At 42.3% G+C, this 22,190-nt stretch overlaps 1 protein-coding gene and 5 non-coding genes across 6 annotated transcripts; 5 read left to right on the top strand and 1 right to left on the bottom strand.

Annotated features, from left to right (window-relative positions):
- Nucleotides 1–1,040: 1,040 nt before the first annotated feature.
- On the bottom strand, nt 1,041–21,726 carry DNAJC5B (DnaJ heat shock protein family (Hsp40) member C5 beta). Its single transcript, XM_015855671.2, has 4 exons — nt 21,530–21,726; nt 11,377–11,590; nt 6,850–7,024; nt 1,041–1,804 (listed from the first exon to the last, which is right to left on the bottom strand). Exons 1-4 carry the CDS (start codon nt 21,634–21,636, stop codon nt 1,710–1,712), a joined length of 591 nt encoding a protein of 196 aa, XP_015711157.1. The 5' UTR covers nt 21,637–21,726; the 3' UTR covers nt 1,041–1,709.
- Nucleotides 13,792–13,864, top strand: TRNAA-AGC. The gene has a single exon. It is a non-coding gene; the product is annotated as a tRNA-Ala (tRNA).
- Nucleotides 14,996–15,084, top strand: TRNAY-GUA. Its single transcript is given in 2 exon segments — nt 14,996–15,032; nt 15,049–15,084. It is a non-coding gene; the product is annotated as a tRNA-Tyr (tRNA).
- On the top strand, nt 15,420–15,492 carry TRNAA-AGC. Its single transcript has one exon. It is a non-coding gene; the product is annotated as a tRNA-Ala (tRNA).
- Nucleotides 16,551–16,639, top strand: TRNAY-GUA. Its single transcript is given in 2 exon segments — nt 16,551–16,587; nt 16,604–16,639. It is a non-coding gene; the product is annotated as a tRNA-Tyr (tRNA).
- TRNAA-AGC lies at nt 16,965–17,037 on the top strand. Its single transcript has one exon. It is a non-coding gene; the product is annotated as a tRNA-Ala (tRNA).
- Nucleotides 21,727–22,190: the final 464 nt, after the last annotated feature.

Raw genomic sequence — 22,190 nt, 5'->3', positions numbered from 1 at the left:
TCTTTCCCTGGCCTGATCTGTGGCTGTTGGTGAAGCCAAAGGTGCTTCAAGGGGAGCAGGACGGGAGACTTCGCAGGTAGATTTCCTTGAGGACTATGCAAACATCAGGTGGCCCCAGTGCCCATGCTTGGAGAACAGACATGTACTCTGAACTAGAGCTGATGGCTTTTTAAATATCCATGCATTGTGGGAACTGTAAAGAAATGTTGAAAGTAGAACTTCTTGACTTGGAGTGATTGCTAGTGCTATGAAACACACTCTTTTCTCATATATCTAGCTGCCACTAAATGACATTTGATGTGAAAGGTGAGAATAGAAGGAAGACAATAATGTTTCACAACCACCGAATCCAATTTTAAAGAAGAGAATAAGATTTTTGACTAGCTATACGTTGACTGGTCTCTATATTTAGTGGTACATTACTTCCCCCTTTGGGCCACAGCACTGTGATTAGAGGAACAAAAATAGCAAATGTAGAGAGCTGACAGTGATTGATGTAACATGATCAATAAAGTGAAATTCATCTGTCTAAGCCTTAAACTACTGTGTTAAATGAGTGAAGTTCTAAGTTTAAGATCTCAGAGTTTCTTCTTTAACTCTTACAAATGAGGGGTCTCATTTCTCTATGTTTGCTTTAGCTGTACCCACACGTAACTCCACTGATTTGCACAGCGGCATACACCTGATTCATTTAAAGCCATGCAGTATATTCTTAATGCCCCTGTATATTTAAGTATATTCTTAAAGCAGGGGCAGAGAGGAGGACCCAGGCTCACCTAAGGCAAAGACTGCAAGGAGGACGCTTGCTCCTCTGCCCTAACAAGACCTCACTGTCCCACAAGGCAGCACACGTGGCATGGATGCCATCCCAGTGCCAGCAGGGTGGTGTGGACAGTGGCCAGGGGCACCGTGCAGTGAGCAAGGCTGCAAAAAGCTGTTGGCTGGGAATCAACTTCCAGCACATTGCAGCTGCAAATGGAAAAGCTGAGGCTGCACAGTATGAGCAGCAGATCCATCCATGCAGGAATGGGAAAGCTTTGTGTTGGTGGTGAGGATAGGAGAGCCCAGGGCCAGCAATCCTCTCCCTGGTGTGTTTGCAGCTTGTGCAGGTATGGTCTGCATGTGTGCAGGAGGATACAGAGCCTACATGCGTATCATGATGGTTGATGCTCCTGAGTTTGGAGTTATCTGCTTTGTTCCCACCACCTGAATGACCCTGGAGCCCATCACCCTGGCTCAGATTTCCAGTTGCCAGAATTGGGCTGATATCATTAAGGTGTTGCCTGCTTTCCAGGGAGTGCTTCCACTTTGCAGAAGCCCCACCAGCCTTGCCACTGATTTTCCTTAGAAAGAAATCTTCCCCAGGGTACAGAGATGGGGCTGGTGTGTCTGGAGACCACGTCTGAGATGTGAAGCCCCAACTGAGGGCCAGGGAGAAGAGCAGTTGCACCAAGGAGAGTGTTGTAGAGGGAAGATGGTGCCAAGAGGGCAGTCTGAAGCAGTGAGAGCTCTGCGCTGGCTGTAGGCATCTCTTCACGGAGGGTAGATCTGAAACTACTTGAAGTGGCCTAGAGGGAGATTCTACCTTGACAGGAAATGACTCTGAGGTTACTCTTGGTTAGTTACAGGTACAGGCTGCAGAGCTTGTCACGCGTTTTTCCTTGCTGTGACACTGGCTGGGAAGCACCACCAGGCTGTGTGTGCCTGCTCTAGGAGTCTGTGTGGTAGCTCCGATGGCTGTCCCCTATGAGCTGCGTCTTTTCAGTTGCGTTTGTCGGCTGAAGCACAATAGGAGTTTCTCCATCTAAACAGAGGAAGGAGACAAAAATTACTTTAAGAATCCTTCACTTGCTGCCAAAGTCAGACTTCTTTTTGGCACCACAGCATTTCATCTGCTGTCCTGGCTTACGGCTTAATCTTGGCTTCAGAGACCGTCGTGTGCCTGCTGAAGAGACAGTGATGTTCACACAGCATCCACAGATGCTCTTACGCCTTGTCCAGGTGTAAGAGCAAATTTCAGAGTGGCTATTGTTATTAAATTGGGCAGTGGCTTTACCTGGTGCTGTGCAGAGGTTGGCAGATAAGGGTCCCTGCCCGTTCCAGTCACAAGTGCTTGTTCCAGCAAATGTAGGAACACACTGAGTGCTGCTGTGACTCAGCAAGCACTGACCTTGGCAGCGTGTGCAGGAGTGGGCCAGGAATGAGTCTTGAGGAAGACAAAGGTAAAAGTGAAGCAAAAAGAGAGTTAAAAGGAAAGCAACAACAACAACAGAAATGCGGGAGCAGTAATGTGCTTGGGAGTGGAGAAATCAGGCATCCTGAAAGCCAGCAAGGCATATAAAAATGTTAAATTGCATTCTGAAGTCCAATGTAATATATTTTCAGTAGGATTTTGAGAACTATTGTTTTGATGAGTTTGGAACTGCCAAGAACTCATACGATCACTATATGACTTCTTGGTACTTTGTGCTTTCTCATTCCATTCAGTTATATACTCGGTTTCCCAATATATCTGTAAAAAAATACATTTGTTGCAGAGTGAAGTTCAGCCCTTGCGAAGTTCCCCAATGGCTGATGTTCACTCTGATGATGAACACCATTTATCTGCCTTTCTCCTGGGCTTCTTTCCAAGCTACCTTTCTGTACTTGGGTCTCAGAGTGTGCTTTACCTCTGAAGGGTTCAGCAGTTTGGGTGAAGGTGCTTTCCTATGAAAATCTTTGCACTCTCTCTTGATATTAACACAGGCTTTAGAGTAATTGAATACAAATTATGACTTTTTTCCCCCATATGATGGAGTGCTTAGGAAAAAAATCATAATCTGACATTTCCTCTTGTTTACACGGCAGTAATGGGATGAATCATGGGCAGAAGATGTAACGTACAGAAGTAACTTAACCCAGAGCAGGAACCTAACGGCATGCCATACGGCTTCCCCCCAGTGCGGGCAGAACTGCTTTGACTCCTACAATGTGAAAGGCAAGGATGATTAAATGCTGAGCAGCTTCTCTGTATGGGCAATTCCTAATTTAGACACAAGGACAAAGACAGACATGTTTCATAACTTCTAAAAGTACATGAGTAATTAATTCTTAGAGCTCAGTGCAAGTTATCATTAGTTTGGCAGCTCCAATCCATTTTTACATTGCTATGTATTTTCCAGTCTTCTGAGCAGCACTCACTCCCACCCTCCGTTGCCTCCAAGTTGTTCATTTCTTGGAAGATCATTTATGGAGGGCAGGGACCAGCAGTTAATGTTGCTGTAATATCCAGATGTGCAGCAAGGGAACAGAACCCGCTAAAAATGTTGTGTTGATTCCAGCTGCTCTGTGGACAGTCCTGAGCTGACACCTTCCATAAATATTTTGCTGTCTGCACCTTTCTAAGATGTATGATGCTTTTTATCAGAGCAGGAACCTCTGGCATAATAAACTGAATAAATATAGCTTGTTAATGGAGAGCTGCAGAATGGAGGTACAGCAGAATTCACAGTTTAAACTGCTTTCTATAGATAGCTCTTGCTCACTGTTCGCCTACATTGGTATCATATGGAGTGCGGAGGAGACAATGAAGTGCTAAAAACTTATTGCTTCTGAGTTGTGAGATTATTTTGCTATTCAAGTTCTTTTTCCCCTTCTTTTCTTTTGGATTTCATTTTCTGTAAAACTAAAGTTGGTCTAGAAACATCGTGCAGTGATAACGAAACAAGAGAGGGGAGCAAACCTGACAAACAGTTTGAGTGCATCACTGAAACACCAAGGCAATCCAAATTCAAACATCATCTCACCTGGGACCACAAAAACCAGCACAAGAGTTGCCTTCGACAGGAGCAAAATCTGTCGACCTGCAGTGTGTGCGTGCATCTGAAAATAAACATACACCACACGCCCACACTGCAGACATGTGCATGATGCTTCCCTGTGCCAGTGTCAAAGGGTCTCAGGTCATCTGTAAAACTGGGGTGTGATACAGATTACTGTACCTGATGCTTTTTTAATGTCATGTCTAACCCTCTACTCCCAGAACATGCATATTGCCTTTTCTGAGCAGAATGGCTGGCTCCAAGCAGCTCCCACTGAGCGCAGCAAGAACTGGTAGAGTTGCTCTCAGAGGATTTTATCATCAGGAATTGAGATGTTTTACCGCTGTTGTCTTCCTCAGAAAAGCAAAGAATGGCTATCAAAAATGTGGATATAACTAAGTATAGCCTTAGTTTTAGAATCTACATTTTGACCTTCGTAAGAAAAGTTCTGGCCAGTGATAATATAGACGCCGGGCACAGCGGGAAGCAAAGAAATTAATCACTAGCCAGAGTGCTCAGTCTGTGGGCAGAGGGCATGAGAAGAATTTGGATTCTTGTATTGTTTCCTCCTCCAAAATGAAATCTGCTGCAGGAATGATTACATTCACTTTTGAATTACCTATGGGAACATTTCTGATCATTACATAAAGGAAGTATTCATTTATCTGGCTCAAAATTTGAAGACGTCTACTAAAAAAGCCCATTCTTTGCTGTTATAAGTCACCTGAATCTTTTTGACCAGCATCCCTAAATTCTGGTGGGGGAAAGAGGGAAGGGAAGTGCAGTTAAAGCCAATTAAAACCAATTATCCCTCATTTCTCTAGATCATAGAATAATAGAATGACCTGGGTTGAAAAGGACCACAATGATCATCCAGCTTCAACCCCACTGCTATGTGCAGGGTCGCCAACCACCAGACCAGGCTGCCCAGAGCCACATCCAGCCTGGCCTTGAATGCCTCCAGGGATGGGGCATCCACAACCTCCTTGGGCAACCTGTTCCAGTGCGTCACCACCCTCTGGTGAAAAACTTCCTCCTAATATCTAACCTAAATCTCCCCTGTCTCAGTTTAAAACCACTCCCCCTTGTCTTATCACTATCCAACCTCGTAAATGGATGTACTCCCTCCTGTTCATACACTCCTTTCAAATACTGGAAGGCCACAGTGAGGTCTCCCCACCTATTTTCCTATCAGTTGCAGAAAAAATGTTCACATCCTCCTCTGTCATGAAGCTTTTGCTTTTATTTTTGATTTGTCGTTTTCTTTTTCATCTAACTCTAAAATGTGGAGGATTCTACTCTAATTAAGCACGCTGGTTTTGATGGGCAAGAAAATATTGCAAGACTGAAGAGATATCTAGGAAAGACAGAAATAACTAGATTTCTTCAGGCCTTACCTATATACTTAATATTGTCTTCAAAGTACTTAAAACATACAGGTACTTTGGTAAACACGCGGTCTTTTTTAAAAAAAAAAAAAAATTGATATTTTGGTGAGACTTGGTAGGAGTAAAGGGACAGGAAGCTGGCCTAAAATTTCAGAACTTGTGTCAATAAACATCACCATTGCCAAAAGGAGAGACCACATTTTTTCCTGACTCTGAGGAAATTAGTTCTGGATTTTTGGATTCTGGGGACAACAAAATGGTTGCTGAATTACAAAAGCTAAAATATCAAAAAGAGAGAGACGCACAGAACTAAAAAAATTTATCCTTCCGAGTTTTACCTTCTTATTTCAGACTTGATTATGGTGTCATAGATTCATAATAGATTTACTAGCATCAAGACTAATTTTATGTTTGCAGTTCTCAGGTCCTTAATCACAGAATCACAGAATCACAGAATTGTTTGGGTTTAGAAGGGACCTTTAGTGGTCATCCAGTCCAACTCCCCTGCAATGAACAGGGACATCTACAGCTAAACAAGGTTCCTCAGAGCCCCGTCCAGCCTGACTTTGAATGCCTCTCTCTTAATGTCTTACAGTACATTATATTTATTTAAAGTAATGCATTGTGTTTATAAATGTTCCACTCTTTTTTTTTTTTTTTTTTAGAGGGGGGGGGGAATTTGCACTGAGTGATCAAGTATGATCAATTTTTAAGCTGGCTATATTTATTGTGACATGCCTGTAGGCAAAACCAATCTAAAAAGAACATTCATTGACATATTGGTTATATAAATAGCATTTGTTTCAATTACTATAAGGGTTTTGTGACATATTTATGGAAGGGTAAATTTGTGTGAAAAGGGAGGGAAAAACTCTTCCTGTTAAGGAAATGTGACATTTGCAGTCACATTATGCTAATTTAAGCGTAATCAACATAGGAATATAACAGCATAAGGCCCTCCATAATGATAGAAGCAAACATGGGTAAGCTGACTGCTTAGGTCTTTCCTCATAAGAAAATGTAATATTAATCATAGTTTACTTAAATTTGCAACTGGGCAAAGGCAAAACTGGCCATACAAAACTCTGTCTCATAATTGCTACTGTCAGTGCAGAAGACAAAGAGCAGCTTGGGGTAGAGGAGGCAGGGCCATGGTGGTTCCCATTCAGGCTCTCTTAGGCTGTTGCACACCCTCAATGTTGGAGGCTCTGCTGCTTTCTTTTCTTAAGCTTTTTCTTGAATGGGTGCATTAGCCCATGTCAGTAAGCAATGGATTTTACCTGAATGAAACCTGGATGTGCTAATTCAGGCAGGTGAGATGTGGCAAGTACTCACCCAGGCAGAGCCTGATGCATACATGCAGGATCTAGGATATGAAACAACAGGGGTGTGGGGGTTAGAGGGTGAACATCTCTTCAGATGAGCCCTGAGACTTCTAATGTTTATGTCTAATGAGAGTTAGAGGAGATAGTTATTGGTGCCATGTTTAGGTTTTAATTAACATGCAACTTGAGAAGTTCATCTGGTTATGGCGTTAGCTGGAGAGAGTTGGCTCATCCCCATCGAGGTCTGGAACCAGCCTGAACATCACAAGCAGAACGTTTGGCCTACAAGCTCTACAGACTGTTGTGAACAGCTTTACTGCACAATAAGCCACACACCTCTTTCCATGTCGTTCTTAATTTGCTCTTCCAGGTCTTCTGGAGACACACAGAACTCCTGTTCTTCCCCTTCGGGTGCTTTGGGTTTGCACTTTCCACAGCAGCAGTTGAAGCAGCAGCAGAGGCAGCAGCAGAGGTAGCAGCCAGTCAGGAGGCCACAGACTGCAAACAGACCCTGGGTTAAAGACAGGGGGAGGAAAACTCCATGAGCAACGACCTTCCTGAAACTTGTGGCAGCCTTTGCAAAGAGGCTCATCAGAGAAACTCCCTCCTCACCCACAAGCTCGTATGTGACACTCAAGACCACGTCTGCCACCAACCAACAGGTCCCTGCATGCCCAACTCCTCAAAGTCTGTCTTCAGCTGGCGGCCCTTGGAAAACACCTCCAGGCAGTATGCAAAACCGCACCCACCTTAAAATGACTCATTTCCATCTTAAAAATGACTCATTTGCCCAAGATCTTTTTCTCAAATGCTTATTTACTGGCAGGTTCTTGTCAATAGCAAAGCCAAGAGAAAAAGAAGCAAAGACCCAGCTGCATCCCACATAACTTTAGGCACTAAACTAAGGCATCTAAATTAGGACTGTTGTCTCCATGAGCTTCCCACATAGGTGATAGAAAGTTAAAAGCTCTTCCAGAGGGTGATTCAGCTCTAGAAGGACTTGAGTTGCCCGTTGGAGATATTTCTCCTATTTAGCCTGCACAGGAGCACAGAGGTGACAGCTCCTAAATTAGACCTTTTGAGCTGTGAGTTCTTGAGCTGGGAACTTTGGCAACAAGAATCTCTCACCAACATCTGCCCAATCACTCTCATCCCTGGTGCACAAAGTATGAAGGCTTTAGCACAGCCAGGATGGCTTGTAGGGGTGGAGAACAGAGAACACAGACAGATCTCTCAGCCAGAAACTGTCAGAGGTTTTCTTCCTGGAGATCAGGTCACTGTCTGGGTTTCCAGCACAACTCCACAAATACTTGTGCTCCACTGAGTGCCACATGGTGATGGTGGGACAGGGGATGCTGGAGGGGAGCCTGTAGGATGGCACTGACTTCTGGTGTTCCATGCATGTGCCTAGGCCTGAGCAAGGTCTGTGTGTGGTGGAGAAGAATCATAGAATCACGGAATGGCCTGGGATGAAAAGGACCTCAATGATCATCCAGTTTCAACCCAACTGCTATGTGCAGGGTCGCCAACCACCAGACCAGGCTGCCCAGAGCCACATCCAGCCTGGCCTTGAATGCCTCCAGGGATGGGGCATCCACAACCTCCTCGGGCAACCTGTTCCAGTGCGTCACCATCCTCCAAGTGAAAAATTTCCTCCTAATATCTAACCTAAACCTCCCCTGTCTCAGTTTAAAACCACTCCCCTTTGTCCTATCATTATCCAGCCTTGTAAACAGCCTTTCCCCTTCCTGTGCTCCCTTCAAGTACCAGAAGGCAGCAATGAGGTCTCCCTGGAGCCTTCTCTGAGCTAAACAAGCCCAGTTCCCTCAACCTTTCCTAATAGGAGAAGTGCTCTGACCATCTTAGTGGCTTTCTTCTGGACATGCTCTAACAGTTTAGTGTCCTTCCTGTTCTGGGTGCCCCAGGCCTGGACCTGAACCCTCCACATGTCTTCATGGACAAAGTAATATAAGAGAAAAGCAGAAGCAGTGATGTTCCTGAAAGGGGAATTAGAGCTGATATGTGGAATATGCTTGTATAAAGACAGAACGCCTTTGTGGCCAGCAGATATGCATGAGTTAGCTTGTAGGTATATCTAAGCTTCAGTGTTATAGGTATCCAGGCTGTACTTTACTACATACAGTTTGACCTACATGCTTTTGCAGTTATGTTCATAAATAAATATGTCGGTGAAGAAGAAATAAAGCCCAGATTCCAGGATATTGTCACACTTTGACAATGAAGCTGTGTAAATAACAGTTATGTCTCAGGCAGCGTTAACTTGGGCTTTGAAGGTAATAAGATCATTACATGCATAATATTTACCATTCATATGTTTACAGGCTCAAGGCCAATGATAATCCATTCTATTCACAGATATACCAAGAGTGGTCAAGATGGTTTTAAAAGACTAGAAGGACTCAGACATACTGCTTTAAAACATTTTCCTTTTAACCGACATCTGAAACTGTTAGAAATCTCAGAACCCCTGAAAGAAGCTAAATGCGTGTTTATCATTTATGCCATAATGGAGAAAACAAAAAAAAAAAATCAGCACAAGTGACAGAATGAAAAATATGAATAGACGTGTATAAAGCCAAATATATACTTGAATTTATTAACAATATTTTAAATGTGTAATTTTTATTTTGTATTTTTAATTTAAAATATCATGGTTGGTAAATCAGAAACTCTAATGTGATCAATAAACTTTCTTCACAGAAGAGGGAAAATTGCTTTTTGCTATAATAGTTGAATGAACAACTCCTCTGCCTGCCAGTGGATGAGCAGTTCAAGTACCCATTATTCACGTTAGTATGTTCTGAGATTAATATGGCTGCTAAGAATGACACTTCCAAAAACATAATTTTCACTTTGCATTTCTCTTTTCATCCGATTTTCTTTACTTCTAATGATACACCTCCTCCTGATTGTCAGATGTTCTGAGTGCGAGTGTGATAGGGAAGAGGATTTACCAGGAATTTTGGTAGCTGAAGAAGATAAGGAGCAAAAGATGTTGCCTCTACCTTTTTCAGACCAGAATGGAAGAAATTACGAATACGGAAATCATCTGCAGTCAAACTTCAATCATATTCTGATAGATAATACAAAAACCTGAAACTGACCCGGTATTTGTACATGAGGAAAAAAAAAAAAAAAAAAAAAAAGTTTGGGAAAAAAAACAACATTTGGTGACCTGTCTGTGTGTGCTTTAGAGGTGGCGAGTTTTTGGGATGGAGGAGGGTCAGAGACTGCTCACAGCAATCCTCAGGTGATGTGTATTTTGGATTTTGGATCCCCAGGTGGTGCATATTTTGGATTCTTCCTGGGTATTCTTAAAACCCAGGAAACGGTGACAGATTTTTCTGGAATATTCAGCATATCTCTTCTCATCTCTAGGATACAGCTCCCTTCAATCTATCCACACACCCCTTTAGCTCTTAGAGATTTGCTAGTTTCTCTCTAGTATCTGTTGCTGTTCTTATGAGTCAAAGCCAAAGCAGTTATTTCTGTTCCTGATATGGTAACCACAGAGGATCTTACACTTCATAAAATCTCTGTTAACAGTCGGCAAGCAGAAGAGGAAATAAAAGCTAAATGTGAAGAAAACCTTATTTATCAAGACTGTTAGAGGAGTCAATACAACTGTTCTCTCGGCTCCAAGGGAATGCTTCCTGGCACACGAGCTGTGACAAAGAGGCTGAAGAAAAGTGTAGAAGGACAGCAAAGAGAACAGGGAAGAATCCATCGGTGGCAGAAAGCAGCAGTGGGGGAGCCCAGCCTGCAGAAGAATTTAGCTGGATATTTTTTAGGGAATTTTTTGACATTTGAACCATTTCCATGTGATCCAACATACAAATTATGGCATCTCATACCCACAGAACTGCCCAGGTGATCTCCCTATTACAGAGTGGTGAAGCACTGGTCTGATCCATCATAAACACAGCAATGCATGTTCCACTGATCTCAGATCAGAGCTGTCATAGCATGCTTGCTTCATGCAGTTCAGACCATTTTCCATTTGTTCCAGCAGAGCCCTCGCCTTCTGGTCATTTTGTTGCTGGGAACTGGTAGGGAGAGCATGAGTTTTGCCTATTGCAATCCTGCTGGTTTCTTGCATTTCTGTAACATCTCACTTCTGCTGAAACACCAGAATTTGACATATAGAAACATCGGGGGACAACAGTGACATAATAGAGCACACAAACACAACTCTTATCACTAGAGCACTCCGTGATGTGTTTTCCCTTGAGCAATGTATCAGCATTTGATGCATCATGCTCTTCTTTTCCTGATCTCTTCCTCCACTCCCCAGTTCTCACTTCTTCCACATCCCTTCTCTCACCCCCTCGCCACAAACTGACAGGGCACATATATGACACCATAATCCCACAGTGTTATGTATTTATTATTGCTTGCTTAAGCTGAGTGCTATATATAGCAAAGAACACAGCTATATTTGTACTGAAATAACTTATTAACTGGTTGTCACGTAAGTGGGACTTCTCATTTTTGAACAATGAGTCACTTTTATTTAGTCATTACAGAAAAGAAAGTCAAAGTTAACCTGAAGCACCAGATTCAAATCTAATTAATGTCTGAAAGTGTTACAAAATGTGCACTCAACTATTTACCAAGTTAGAAAGATAAAGAAAATATTTTATATTAGCTCTCTTCTGAGCTGATGCTGCATCTGCCACTGTTAATTTTCTGATATTTATTATTGTTTAATTAAGCTTCTGTTAGCATTTTAATCTCGATCCCACTCTTTGTCAAATAACAGCTTTTTCAAAGGGTTCCTTGTATATGTAGGTACCTGTGTGCATTGCACTACTTGCTTTTCAACAGAAAATAACGGCTTACCTTTGCCCACCAGCTAGAGAGCATGAAGTAAGTGTTAACATTTTCCTCCCCAAACTGTTCTGCCACGTAGAGCCCCAAGGATCCGTACTTGTCATATATGTTTCGCTTGGAGAGATCCGTCAGTGTTGCATGAGCATTGTTAATCTCCTTAAATTTTTCGGCAGCCTCTGGATTGTCAGGGTTCTTGTCGGGATGATATTTCAGAGCCAGTTTTCTTAAAGATGGGGGAAAAAAAAACAAACAAAACACCAACACAAGGAAAAGAAAATCTGTAGTGTGTACATATATGTTTATTTACATGGATACAAATAAAGCATTGCAAAATAGACTCAATTATTTTGAACACTGTGTTCACCCCGGGCCTTCTTATTTCCAAATCTAATGCATGCAGAGTGAAAGGAAAGTGCCACTGCAAATGGAAGTTACACTAGGCATGAAAGTTGTGCCTTGATACCTAGTCAGCTCCCAAGGTCAGTGACGAAGAGATGCTGAAAGAACAGATTTTAGCGTGATAATAAATCACAACCATTTGTTGCACTACATTTGCCAGCTGATTTGCATCCATTAGCAGGTTTCAACAAAGATAAACATTTAGAGAAAGTTTTTTGTTTTGTTTTGTTTTGTTTTTTAAAAAACCATGTTTATCTCATCAAAATTATCTTTATAGCAAGTGTTTGATTTTTTACCAGTAGTAACTTTATTAAATTTTTATAAGCATCGTCTGTGTTTGCAGGAGCTGAGACAGTGATGAGGAAAAACAAATTGAGGAGCTGGAAGAGCATCTTTTCTGAAATACATGATGGACAGGCATAGTGAATTAGCCCCAGTTTCTAATGCCTGTCTTTGGGCCTAATTCACCAGTGCCCCTTTCTGAGACAGTCTTAGCACAGCAGAAGCTGACTGCTGACTGCTTTGGGCTGTCTGTGCTGCTTAGGCCTTTGCTGGGACAGAGCTCAGTGCTGTCACTTTTCTCTGACTGCACTCATTGCTATGGCATCTCAGAGCAGCTACAACTTGTAAGCAGCAGCGCGGGACCATTGGCTCACAAATAGCGCTGGGGACGTGCAGCTTTGGAGAAGCCATTTGCTTCCGAGCGCATTGGAGTAGTGTGAGCTCACGTGTACCTGCAGAACAAGCACAGACGTGTATCTTTTCGAAAATCTGCCCTCCCTTCGAAGCAGTGGCAATGAGATTTTCCCAGGACATTTATTCAATGACTAGTGCTGACCTCTAGTGGTATTAAAACCGCTTGAGTAATGCACTTCATTCCGCCATCCTCCCCCGAGCTCGGCTATGTGATATTTTGTCAGGGTTCTTTCTGAGTGTTTCATGCCCATTATACCAAAACAAACAAGCAAACGAAGTTATTAATGAGAAAGCAAATAAGTAAATAGTGATACGAAGGCTATGTGCCCACGTTTACTCTAACAAATCTATCCTCTGAGAGGGGTACTGCTTGACTTTCTACTGAAGTCTCAGCACGCATTATTCGCCTAGTAAAATGCAAGTGCTTTGCTCTTGATGCAAGTTCATATCTTGGAGACATTTTGGCAATATCATGAATGATATAAGCCTGGGATTAGCCTCTGCCAACAGTCTCTCCAGTTGTGTAGAATGAACTCAGATCATCATCTCATAGATCATAACTAACACCTTAAACGTGTCTCTGATAAAATAAATAAGCTAATGTTCAGTCATATTTAATATACTGTTCAGATGGTACCTCAAATGTAATAAAAGATGAAATAGGAAAACTGGGAAAACAAGTTAATTCTTGAATGACTAATGACATAATGTGCCATCCAAGTATTTAAGTAGCTTGTGCAATCTATTCCTTTTCTTAGCTGAAAACAAAACCTAGCAATTAGAGTGAAAAATAGGAGAGACGTTGCTCTTAAAACTCATGCTTGGCTAGAGGGATCAGGCAGACAATCTCTGGCCATTCTCCAGAAAACCAACACACCCTAAGACCTCTTCTGCCCTCTTCCTATTCCCCCTATCCCTATCGATAGCTCAGCTGGTAGAGTGGAGGACTGTAGGCTCCCTTGCACAGCCATCCTTAGGTCGCTGGTTTAACTCCAGCTTGCAGGAATGCTCTTTTGGATCTTGCCCTGACTGAGTCTGCGGCACTGGGGCATTTGGAACCATAGCCACACATTGTTTATTTGACAGGATCTGAGACTGGAGCTTTGGTGGGCATTTAAGAAGACGATGCTGTGTAGTTATTGTTGTAGATGATTGCTCAGGTGCTCTTGGGTTTGATCACCACTGACATTACCAGGAGCTCCACCACCAATAAATTGAGCGTGTCTTGGCTTTATGAGGAAGGGTGCTGGAAGAAGATGAGTTGTGTACTGAGACATGTGGATAAGAGGTGATTAGAGCTGTGGGGAGGTGAGGTGGTGTTTGTGTGCTGGGGAATTAGCTCAAGTGGTAGAGCGCTCGCTTAGCATGTGAGAGGTAGTGGGATCAATGCCCACATTCTCCAATGCTTTTCATCCCCTTGCCTGCATTCTTGGCATAAGGGTTCCCCACGTCCTCTGGGAATATGCTGGGAGACCTCTGTATGCCTGGGCTTCAGAAGACACAGAGAGCTCCAGGAAGCAACTTGTTAAAGTAGAGAATGGAATCTGGATCTAAGAAAGCGTTTCTCGCATCACCTCATCAGTTGTACAGTGGCAGTACAATGGGAAGCAACTTGTTGAAGTAGAGAATGGAATCTGGATCTAAGAAAGCGTTTCTCAGCATAATCTCATCACTTATAAAATGGCAGCATGGGTACCACACCCACTTTGGGGCCTTAGTGTACAAAGACATTGAGGGAGTGCAGTAAGGTGAGGGAATACCAGCAGGATGCTTATGATGGCAGTAGTCCTTCCCCTGAGAAAAGACCTCAATGGTTGTAGAGGTGTTCAGAACTTGGGGAACAGACTGAGTTTAGAGAAGCAGAATCCCATGTTGTGATGACTTACTGGAACGTTCTCCATCCAATATGACATTACTCTTATTCTGGAAAACTCTGAGAACTATGGTGCACATTACCGAGGCAGAAAAGGTGTTCTCCACGTATGAAGATAGCGTCCTTCTACTGTCAGAAGAACAAAGCAGAATAAGTGGGGCCAAGGGTCCTGTAAATTGCACTTGCTGGCAGACTGAAATGGAGTTTTGTCTGCAAAGGTTCTGAAATTCCTCATCTTAGTAGTACACGTATCTTGTTAGAGGTAGACATGATTGTACAGATGTTCTTAGCTCTGCAGGCATACTGAGACTGGAAATAATGCTGATGCAGTTCTCAGAATGCTGAGGAAACAGGTGTGTGGTTGAATGCTGATGAATTGCGTGAGCAGAGGTTAAAAGAGAGTGGAACATATTTTGGTTGCAGTGAAGTATCTTGGAGTTGTGTGTCCTGTGTTTCTGGCTACAAAATGAGTGTTTGGGAAGGCGGAGTTGTTTTTCAGGTGGTGCTGCTAGTGAGGTGAGTGCATGAAGTCCTGGTGAAGGTGTTGGAGGTGAGTGTGTCTGGGTGTGGAATGGAAGCCAACGCATTTCTGTGTTGTGGCCATAGGAAGAATTCGTCTGGGAGCATGAAGGGTGTGGAGCAGGGCAGGTCCCTGTGATTCCTTCGATAGCTCAGCTGGTAGAGCGGAGGACTGTAGGCTCCCTTGCATGGCCATCCTTAGGTCGCTGGTTCAACTCCGGCTCGAAGGAATGCTCTTTTGGCTCTTGACACAACCGAGTCTTGGGGCACTGGGGCGTTTTGGAACCTGGGCCACGGCATTGCTGTGTTGATAGAAATCTTGAAGGCTGGGGCTCTGTTGGCAGTTGGAGAAGACGACGCATGTGGTGGTTTGTGCGTAGACGATAGGACAGGTGCTATTAGTGTAGAGCAAGCTGTGATTTTACCGCAGGAGCACCACCCACCTAGACACTGAGCGTGTTGCTCGGCATAAAGAAGAAGGGTACCGGTAGAACAAGAGTTGTGTGCTGAGCATGTGGGTGAGGGCTGTTGTGTGACAGATGAGTTGAGGTGGAGGCTGCGTGCAGGGGAATTAGCTCAAGTGGTAGAGCGCTCGCTTAGCATGTGAGAGGTAGTGGGATCGATGCCCACATTCTCCAATGCTTTTCATCCCCTTGCCTGCATTCTTGGCATAAGGGTTCCCCATGGCCTCTGGGAATGTGTTGGGAGACCTCTGTATGCCTGGGCTACAGAAGACAGGGAGTGCTCCACGAAGCAACTTGTTGAAGTACAGAATGGAATCCAGATCTAAGAAAGTGGTACTCAGCAACATCTCATCAGTTGTGCAAAGGTAGTAAGAGTGCCATGCCCATTTGGAGCCTTAGTGTACAAAGACAATACGTTTGATATGAAAGTTCAGAACACCAGCTGGCCAGTAGGACATTTAAGGGACGACAGCCCTTTCACCACAAGAAAAGATCATTCAATATTGAACTAGCAGTGCCATGGAAAATGAGTTATCTTTGCAGAGAAGCAGAATCCCTTTTTGCGAACACACACTGGCATATTTCCTGGCAAACAGGATTCTGCATTTTAGTCTGGAATTTCTGAGAAGGAATAGCAAAGCTCACTGGATCATAGAGCTGTTAAGAAGTGCATGAACAGACTTTCTCTTGTCAGGGAAGCACCGCGGAAGAATTCTGTCTACCGGGGCTGTGCTGCCTCTGTTTGCTGGCATGAATTTTGGCTACAGTGCCCTGATAACCCTCTTCTTAAAACCCAAGCCTTCTAAGAGCTGCAGTTTGTCAGTAGAAGGATCTCAGCACAGCACTGAGTGCAGAGCTTGGAAAGAATGGGATGTTGTGCAGGATTGTTCCAGTTGTTCTGAGAGCGCCGAGGCGGCAGATGAGTGGACGGATGACGATGAGGTGGCAGAGCAGAAGTGAAAAGTGAGTGGACAGAGATTGAGAGAAGTAACTTGGAGATGTGTGTCCTGTGTTTCTGGCTACAAAATGAGTGTTCAGGATTGCGGTGTTGTTTTTCAGGTGGTGCCCCTAGTGAGGTGAGTGCATGAAGTCCTGGTGAAGGTGTTGTGTTGTAGGAGTTGAGTGTGTCTGGGTGTGGAATGGAAGCCAAGGCATTGCTGTGCTGCGTTATGACGTAGGAATAACGCGTCTGGGAGCATGAAGGGTGTGGAGCAGGGCAGGTCCCTGTGATTCCTTCGATAGCTCAGCTGGTAGAGCGGAGGACTGTAGGCTCCCTTGCATGGCCATCCTTAGGTCGCTGGTTCAACTCCAGCTCGAAGGAATGCTCTTTTGGCTCTTGACACAACTGAGTCTGCGGCACTGGGGCGTTTGGAACCTGGGCACGCATGCTGTGTTTGGTAGGATCTGGGGCTGGAGCTCTGGTGGGCAGTGGAGAAGACGACAGCATGTGGTGGTTTGTGTAGACGATAGGACAGGTGCTATTAGTGTAGAGCAGCTGTGATTTTACCAGGAGCACCACCACCTAGACACTGAGCGTGTTGCTCGGCATAAAGAAGAAGGGTACCGGTAGAACAAGAGTTGTGTGCTGAGCCATGTGGGTGAGGGCTGGTTGTGTGACAGATGAGTTGAGGTGGAGGCTGCGTGCAGGGGAATTAGCTCAAGTGGTAGAGCGCTCGCTTAGCATGTGAGAGGTAGTGGGATCGATGCCCACATTCTCCAATGCTTTTCATCCCCTTGCCTGCATTCTTGGCATAAGGGTTCCCCACGGCCCTTGGAAATGTGCTGGGATACCTCTGTATGCTGGGTAGAAATCTGAGGCTGGAGCTCTGGTATGCAATGGAGAAGACAACCATGTTGTAGTTTGCATAGAAGATAGGGCAGGTGTTGTGGATCTTGACTAGCTATTTATTTGAAGAGAACACCACCACCACTTGAAATAAGTGTTTGTTGGGTGTGATTGGCAAAGAAAAGTGCTGGGAGGGCAACAGTTGAGTGCAGGACCATGTGGGTGAGGGGCTGCTATGTGATGGTCAAGGTGAGGTGAGGTGGTGTTTGTGTGCTGCGGAATTAGCTCATGTGGTAGAGCGCTCGCTTAGCATGTGAGAGGCAGCGGGATCGATGCCCGCATTCTCCAGTGCTTTTAATTTCCTTGCCTATACTCTTGGCATAAGGGATATTTGGTCTCCAGGGCTCTGTCAGGAAATCTCCTTGTGCCTGGGCTTTAGAAGACAAGAGAGGTCCAGAACGTAAGTTGTTGAAGTACAGAATGAGGTCTGGAGGAAAGTACGGGGTTCACTGCAGTTCCTCACCACATGCGCAAAAGGTGGAAAGACACCAATGCCCACTTTCAGGCCTTGGTGTACAAGGACATTGAGGAAGTGCAGTAATGTGAGGAGCATGCCAGCAGGATGTTTATGGGGGTAGCAGACCTTCCCCTGAAAGATGACCACAGTGAATGCAGAGTTTTCCTGAATGTGGAGAAGTGAAGGTTTTGTGTGGAGCAAAGAAGAGTCCCATGTTGTGACCACTTACTAAAATATTCTCTATCCAATATGAAATTGCCTGTACTCTGGTAATCGTAAGAAGAATGGTGCACCTCAATGAAGCAGAAGAGGTTTTCACAAGAGCACCTCCCTTTTTTCTTGATTTTGTATTGTATGTGATCTGGGATACTGGTCTTTGACTTGATCTTTCCTTTTTCAAGGAAATTATTTGTGAGAGATAACTAGTTTGTAATAGTATCTGCATGACAGATGAATTCGTACTTCTTATCTGATCAGAGGAGTGTCCTTTTCCAGTCTGAAGAGAGGCTTGTATGGGGACTTACTTTGTACTAATCCCTTATAATTTTACAGAGGTTATAGAAAGGACATTTCCAAGTCTTTTGAGCTCTGTTTGGCATGAAGATGACATAGAATGGGGCATGATTATTACTGAAGAGATATAATCATTATTTTTTTTCATATTGCTGTCAAACAAACAAGAAGGTTTTTGTGCCGTTTTTTATTTTGGAGTTTAGTAACAGCAAAATTAATGGAACCCTTTGCAATGTGATTATAGCACATATATCATGCTATTTTTTATTTATTTATTTTTCTTTCCTATTACTACTTCATCTACGGTGTGGGCTTAGTATCCTATGTCTTAAAGTTCTTGTGATATTCATTGCAGTTAAGTTTGTATTGTGTTCATTTTATCCTTCACTTTTTAATTTATTCAAATAGTGTTATACATGGACATATTAATCTTGTAGGATAAAATTACTTCATAGACTTCCATGCATTACAAAAATCTCGAGAGCTTTACTATTAGAGAATGTTTTTTTTCTCCATCCTCTGTTCATACAAGAAAGGTCAAGGACTTTTGCATTTCTCCCTTGCAAATGCAGATATTTTCTCACTTTGGGATTTACTGTCTAGAAGAACTGCCTAAATATTATTAAAAACATAAAAACCTGTGATATCTAAAGTTTTACTTCAATAATACGTAGTTGTGCCTATTGTTTGTGTTGAGCTTGTGACCAGGTTATGCTTTCGCCTTTCAAAACTGGGTCCTTTCGAGCTTCTGTAGAAAACAGGAAATACTGTGTATTTCTGCATACTATTCCACTGTCAGGATGGAAAGCAGAAGTCAATGGAAAGTTTAAGTTATTATGCCTTTTTTTTTTTCCCCCCTAAGAAGGATTTTATTTATTTATTTATTTATATTTTAAGAGAACTGAAGTTAAACAGATCTCCTTTGAAATTCTGCTGATTAAAAGCCCGTTAGCATTATCTGCTTGAGAAATTAGATTGTGCCAAACTCCAAATAAAAGCACAGAGAGGTAACTCTGTCATGTTTATTAAAAAGTAAATCTTGCCCTGGGCTGTGGTAGTATGATTAATACTGACTTAATTAATAATGGCAGGAAACTCAGAATCAGGTATTGCTGGTTTCATACCTTATACTAAAGAATACCAGTTCAGCAGCAGATTTTTGGATTAGCATAAATTAATCTATAATTAAAACAAATCTGTGAGACTGACTCATCATTTTATCTTGCAAATATTTACAGCTACTTCATTAAAAGTGAATCCCTTTGACATTTCCACTTTAGTTAGAAGCAGTCCCTTTTTTGCTATAATTACTAATAAAGATGGATAAAGCACTACTGTCAGTTTTATCACACATCGTTGTGTAAATCACCCATATTCATGTTCAGCATTAAACATAGTTAATTTCATTCTACATTCTTCCATGACAACTCTCTTCTTTGGGGATTAAAGAAGGCCTCCTTTACAGAATATTAAACAGAAAAGCAACAAGAAAGCACAAGGTTTGATACAGAAGATAGAGCTAGGCTGTACTACTGGGACACAGGAGGTGCAAGTCGTGAGTGAATTTGATACTGTAGTAAGTTTATCCCCCTGTGGGATAGTTATGCAAGACAAGAGAACCATGATATAGTTTTGCTTCCGCTGTGCATATAGTTTGGCTGTCCATTACTGTTCCTGCCTCTGTTGAACACATGCTTTTTAGGAAACAGAGATAGAGAGATAGAATTTGTTAAAAAACAGAGTCCCAGAAAAATTCAAGCTAAACGATAAAGCAGAAAGATCTATATCATAACCTCTTTTTCAGTTCAAATATGTTCTTACATTTGACAGTGTGTTGAATCTGGTTCACTAATACACTGCAACAAATAATGTCCTTTACAATGGTATATTAGACATTTTACTATATTTATTAAGCCTCTAAATACACACCTGGCATATTTTGATGTCAAGAACATCTATTTCACTGATGACCTTTAATGTTCTTTCTCTTATAGTAGCAGCAGAACAGATTTAAGAGCAAAAAGACCCATTAAATCTTCTAGACTTACTTCTAGGCCTTGTTAAATTTCAGCAGTAGAATACATCATGTTGATAACTTCTGTTTGAGTAAAACTTACTTAAAGTCCCCCCTTCTCTTTCAAAAGAGAAATTCCTTTGCTGGTGTGTTTCAGCTGCTGGTTACACTCACTTAAAACCAAATACTTCATTTTGGTTAATTGCTTAATTGGTTTTAGGGTCCATCCAGCTGGTTTTGGTTATGTCTCCCTTCATAAACTGAAGAACCCCCTTGCACTTAACATTATTCCTTTTCAAAGTCTTTACAGACTGTAATCAAATATGTTACCAGCTTTTTTTATGTGTTGTTTAATGATGAGATAAACTGATTGTCCTCATTCTATCTCTCTCTCTTACTGTAGTCCATGAATCATCATGCACTTTTGTGAATTGGCTTCAGTTTTCAACATACTTCTGGAAAAGATGTTAACACAAGAACTGGAGGTGTTATTCTAGGGTTGTGCTTTACAAACATGATCAGCTTTCTTCAACAGCAACAGTCTGACCTGCCATTTGTCTGGATTCAAGCAGTTAAGGTAAAGCATACAGGATACTTTTGCTATTAAATGAATGGGTTCAAAGAGAATCATCTCTGAATTTTTTCAGTCTTACAGAGGAGAAGGAAATTGTAACAACAAATGTCTGAAGTGCAAGTAACTCAGAAGGGTTTTCCATTGTAAGCATATCAGCTGCTTCAACTTTCTTTGCCAAGTGTTGTGGCAAATAAAACTCAAATGTAAATTGCTATGCTGGTTCCTACTGTCAGTATATTTTTCTCTGCTTCTTGGAACTAGAATAAACTACTTTATAGTAAGAACTTGTATAACAATACAGTGTTGAAGAGTGAGTATGTTGGATTAATTTAAGAAGCAATTTTGCTGATTATCGATTTTTTCTTATTTTGCAGTTTTAGACTCTTTGTTTGCCACTGATTTAAGCAACTGACAACTTCAGTCTCAAGTTAATGATGACATAGTAAAATCAACATTAGCTTTTCAACCACTGACAATTTTAGCACTTTGAAGCATCGAATCCCACAAAGGCAGAAGCTAAGTCCAAAAAGGAAAAAAATTAGGAAGAAGTATGAACACACACATGTACAAATCCAAAGTAAAATAAGGAAAAAATCCCCAATGGAAATAAAGCACGATCTTAAGAGTAATTTTGGTTTGCCGCTACAAGATGCTAAATATAAAAATGTTAGCAAACACATTCAGTGTTATAGCTCTGTAAACTTCTATGGAAGGCTACTCCCAGTGTGTGCACAACACTGCCTCAATTTCAATAAGAAAGAAAAGTTGCCTGTGTTTTTGACACATTGCAGAACACATCTTACATACCTGTAGGACTTCTTAATCTCATCATGTGTTGCTCCCTTCTCTAGGGCCAGGATTCCATATAGTGCTTCCCCTGATGTTGACAAAGCACGTTGCCTTTGTTCAGCCATATTAGCAGTGCATTACCAAGGCTGCTAATGAAGAGCAGAATTTAAAATAGCACGGATTGCAAGTATATATGGATAATATTTCTTAGAAAAAGTTAAAATCACACATTTGCAAGACAGTAAAACTAAAGTAAAACTTCCATTGAATTGCTCTCCATTCCTTAAGAGATCTCAAAGTATTTCCCATACATAAGATGGGGGTACCTCTACAGGGTGCTCAGGATGACTGCAGTGCCAATTTATGTGCCTGAGAAAGGTGAAATAAATCTGAATCCAGGCAAGTAGGAGAGTGATCTAAGTTTTACAGAGCATATTGTTTTACTTATTGCAGTCTTATGTATGGGAAATACTGAAGTCAGCCAGAATCCTATCCCATTTGAAGTATGGTTCACAATACAAGAATTTGGTCAGAATTCATGACCTGGCTATATATCTACCATGGTAACCTTAATGTACAGTGCAAGTGAAAGTTTAGCACAGGCCAACAGATTTAGTCCCCTTAAGATTCCTTCCTTCAGGTGTCTCAGAAGTAAAGCAGCCAAACAAATGATTCTGCA

Source organism: Coturnix japonica, chromosome 2 (assembly GCF_001577835.2).
Source record: "Coturnix japonica isolate 7356 chromosome 2, Coturnix japonica 2.1, whole genome shotgun sequence".
Taxonomy (NCBI): domain Eukaryota; kingdom Metazoa; phylum Chordata; class Aves; order Galliformes; family Phasianidae; genus Coturnix; species Coturnix japonica.
The sequence above is the reverse complement of the archived record's forward strand: the minus strand, read 5'-3'. Positions and strand labels throughout refer to the sequence as shown.